Raw genomic sequence first — 3,021 nt, forward strand, 5'->3', positions numbered from 1 at the left:
ATTGATCTTGGCTGTGGGTGTGTGAGTCTGATCTGATTCCATCTTCCTTTCATGTTGGAAATTTAAATGGATCATCTATAGAAGGAAAGAGATTGGCTCGGACTCCCAACAGATGATGGGGAGGGCGGGGTGGGGCGGGGGGGGGGTGTAGGCAGCAGAGAAAAAGAGAGATTCAAACGTCCCCCGGGACCACGTACCACGTGAGCAACCCTGGCGGGTGACGTGAACAGTGCAGATGGCATGGGTACCAGCTCCGGCGGTTGGCATCGCTGTAATTTCTCAAACGGGGCGAGGAGGAGGAGGAGAGCGCACGCAGAGGAGAACGCGCAGAGAAAGGAAGAGGGGAAGGCGGGAGCAGGTGGAAGGAAGGATCACCACTGGCACTCACATCGCGATATAGCTGAATGGTGTCCGGGAAGATGCGCTCTGGAATTTAACGGCAGAACCAGGTGAGAGACTATTCATTGAATATGTGTGTGTGTGTGTGTGTGTGTGTGTGTGTGTGTGTGTGTGTGTGTGTGTGTGTGTGTGTGTGTGTGTGTGTGTGTGTGTGTGTGTGTGTGTGTGTGTGTGTGTGTGTGTGTGTGTGTGTGTGTGTGTGTGTGTGTGTGTGTGTGTGTGTGTGTGTGTGTGTGTGTGTGCGTGCGTGCGTGCGTGCGTGCGTGCGTGCGTGCGTGTGTGTGTGTGTGCGTGCGTGCGTGCGTGTGTGCATGCGTGTGTGTGTGTGTGTGTGTGTGTGTGTGTGTGTGTGTTTCCTATTATAGGCCTATATATTATTGTCAATATTTGGTCGTTTTTGTGATGTGACGAGGTTGTACCATAATAGATTCATGAGAGGTGATCAGGCCACAGTAAATTGGCCAATTAGGTAGGTTACCGATGGGCTGTTAAACTGATTAGGTGCGCACTGCCCTGGTGCAAGACAAAGTTATAGTCTACCTATGAATCCGTATTCATTTTGTACAACATAACGTGCATTTCATTAGTTTGTAATTTTGTATTTTGTGTAGGCAAAATAATTGTCAAACTCTTTGTGTCCGTGGTATTTGTGTTTGTTTGTCATCAATATGTTGCCTAACGAAGAGGAGAGGTATATATATGTCACATTTTAATATTGTATTTGTTCTTCATCTCACAGGACGACATGTTGACGTTGCCATTTGACGAGCCCTCGTCCAACATGCCGGGGAACCCGTTCAGGAGCGACTTCCCTCTCGACTGCAAGGTCAGTAAGCCACGCCGAGAGCCTTCACTCAAACCAGACCCCCTCGGCCCCTCCGACATCCTCAGAACCATGGAGGACGAGTTGGAGTCGGAGAGGGAGCTGGACGACGAGAGGGACGAGGAGGAGGAGGAGCAGGACTTCGAGGACGAGGACGGTCTGCCGAGGCGGAGGGGCCTGCGGAAGAAGAAGACCACGGCGACGAAGGGCCGCTTCGACCGGGTCAAACTGCGGCGCACGGAGGCCAACACGCGGGAGAGGAACCGCATGCACGGTCTGAACGACGCGCTGGACTGCCTGCGGAAGGTGGTGCCGTGTTACTCCAAGACCCAGAAACTGTCCAAGATAGAGACCCTGCGCTTGGCGAAAAATTACATCTGGGCCCTGTCCGAGATCCTCAGCGCCGGGAAGAGACCGGACCTGTTGACTTTCGTTCAAACGCTGTGCAAGGGACTCTCTCAGCCCACCACTAATCTAGTGGCCGGCTGCCTGCAACTGAACGCCAGGCATTACATTGCGGAGCACAACGGCGAGGCCTCTTTCACCGGCAGGTCTCCGTTTGACGCCATGATCTACCCACCTTACCACCAAGGCGCGGAGGTGGTTGGCTCCTCGGCCCCTCATCACGGCGGGAACAGCACCATGGACAGCGACAACAAGACCTTCAGGCCCTACAGCGCCTACCGTGCTGGTGCTTACGAGTCCTTTTACGAGAGCGCGTCGCCCGAGTGCCCGAGTCCCCCGTTAGACGGAGGGGCCCTCAGCCCCCCGCTCAACATCAACGGGATTTTCTCCCTCAAACACGAGGGACCCGCAGACTTCGAGAAGAGCTGCCACTATACGCGCTACTGTGCTGCCGTGGGCTCTGGGCGCAGCTCTCTCACTCAGAGCTCCGTGTCAAGAGGTTCCGCGGCCGACGTCCACGTGCCATATGACATCCACCTCCGGCGCCAGTTTTACCCCATGCAGGAAGAATTAAACACGCCTTTTCATAATTAATAAACATGTATTATTCAGTACGTTGCACATTTCCGGGTGGCTACTATTGGTTGCGGGGGCCATCTGGTGATGCGCGATCATTAATTAATCTTAATTGAATGCTAATTATTATCCTGTGACCAAACAGACATAGAATGTTTTTTAGGGGAGACATGGGCCATGGAAGTTATTGACATGACGTTGCTCCCAGGGGAGTTACAGTACAGGCCTGTAGGCCAATGTGCCATGGGGCCTATTTTGCTATATTACGCAGGTCCACTCCGAGAAACGCACGCACACACACACACACACACACACACGCACGCACACACACACGCACACGCACATGCACACACACACGCACGCACGCACGCACGCACACACACACACACACACACACACACACACACACACACACACACACACGCACACACACACACACACACACACGCACACGCACACACACACACGACCGCTTCCTCTGCTCGTGATAATATCCTTTATTCGTTGTGTTCGTTTGTCCCGAGCATTGCTCTGATTAGATTACAGTCTCTGTATTAAATTATGTTGTTTATGTTTAGACTATTTAATTTTATATGCCGAACAATCCATTCACTTTTCCTGCAGCCTATTATTATATTAACGAGCAGCCCAAGCGTCAAATGGTCCTAATGTTTTTTTTCTTCAGTGTCCAACTTTGTGTAAAATGATTGAGTGAAATATCAATTGAAAATGTACAGTTATTATTAAAGATGAAATGTTAGTAAATGTAGGGAAGTAGCTTAATTCCCAGTGGTATTTATAAAACATGTCTCATGTTA

At 51.2% G+C, this 3,021-nt stretch overlaps 1 protein-coding gene across 1 annotated transcript; it reads left to right on the forward strand.

Moving 5' to 3' along the window:
* Positions 1-1,144: 1,144 nt before the first annotated feature.
* neurod6a (neuronal differentiation 6a) lies at positions 1,145-2,221 on the forward strand (the record flags this gene model as incomplete). Its single annotated transcript, XM_084338736.1, has 1 exon — positions 1,145-2,221. One exon carries the CDS (start codon positions 1,145-1,147, stop codon positions 2,219-2,221), a length of 1,077 nt encoding a protein of 358 aa, XP_084194862.1.
* Between the last annotated feature and the right edge of the window lie 800 nt (positions 2,222-3,021).

Source organism: Notolepis coatsorum (assembly GCF_963971535.1).
Source record: "Notolepis coatsorum genome assembly, contig: SCAFFOLD_2854, whole genome shotgun sequence".
Classification (NCBI taxonomy): Eukaryota; Metazoa; Chordata; class Actinopteri; order Aulopiformes; family Paralepididae; genus Notolepis; species Notolepis coatsorum.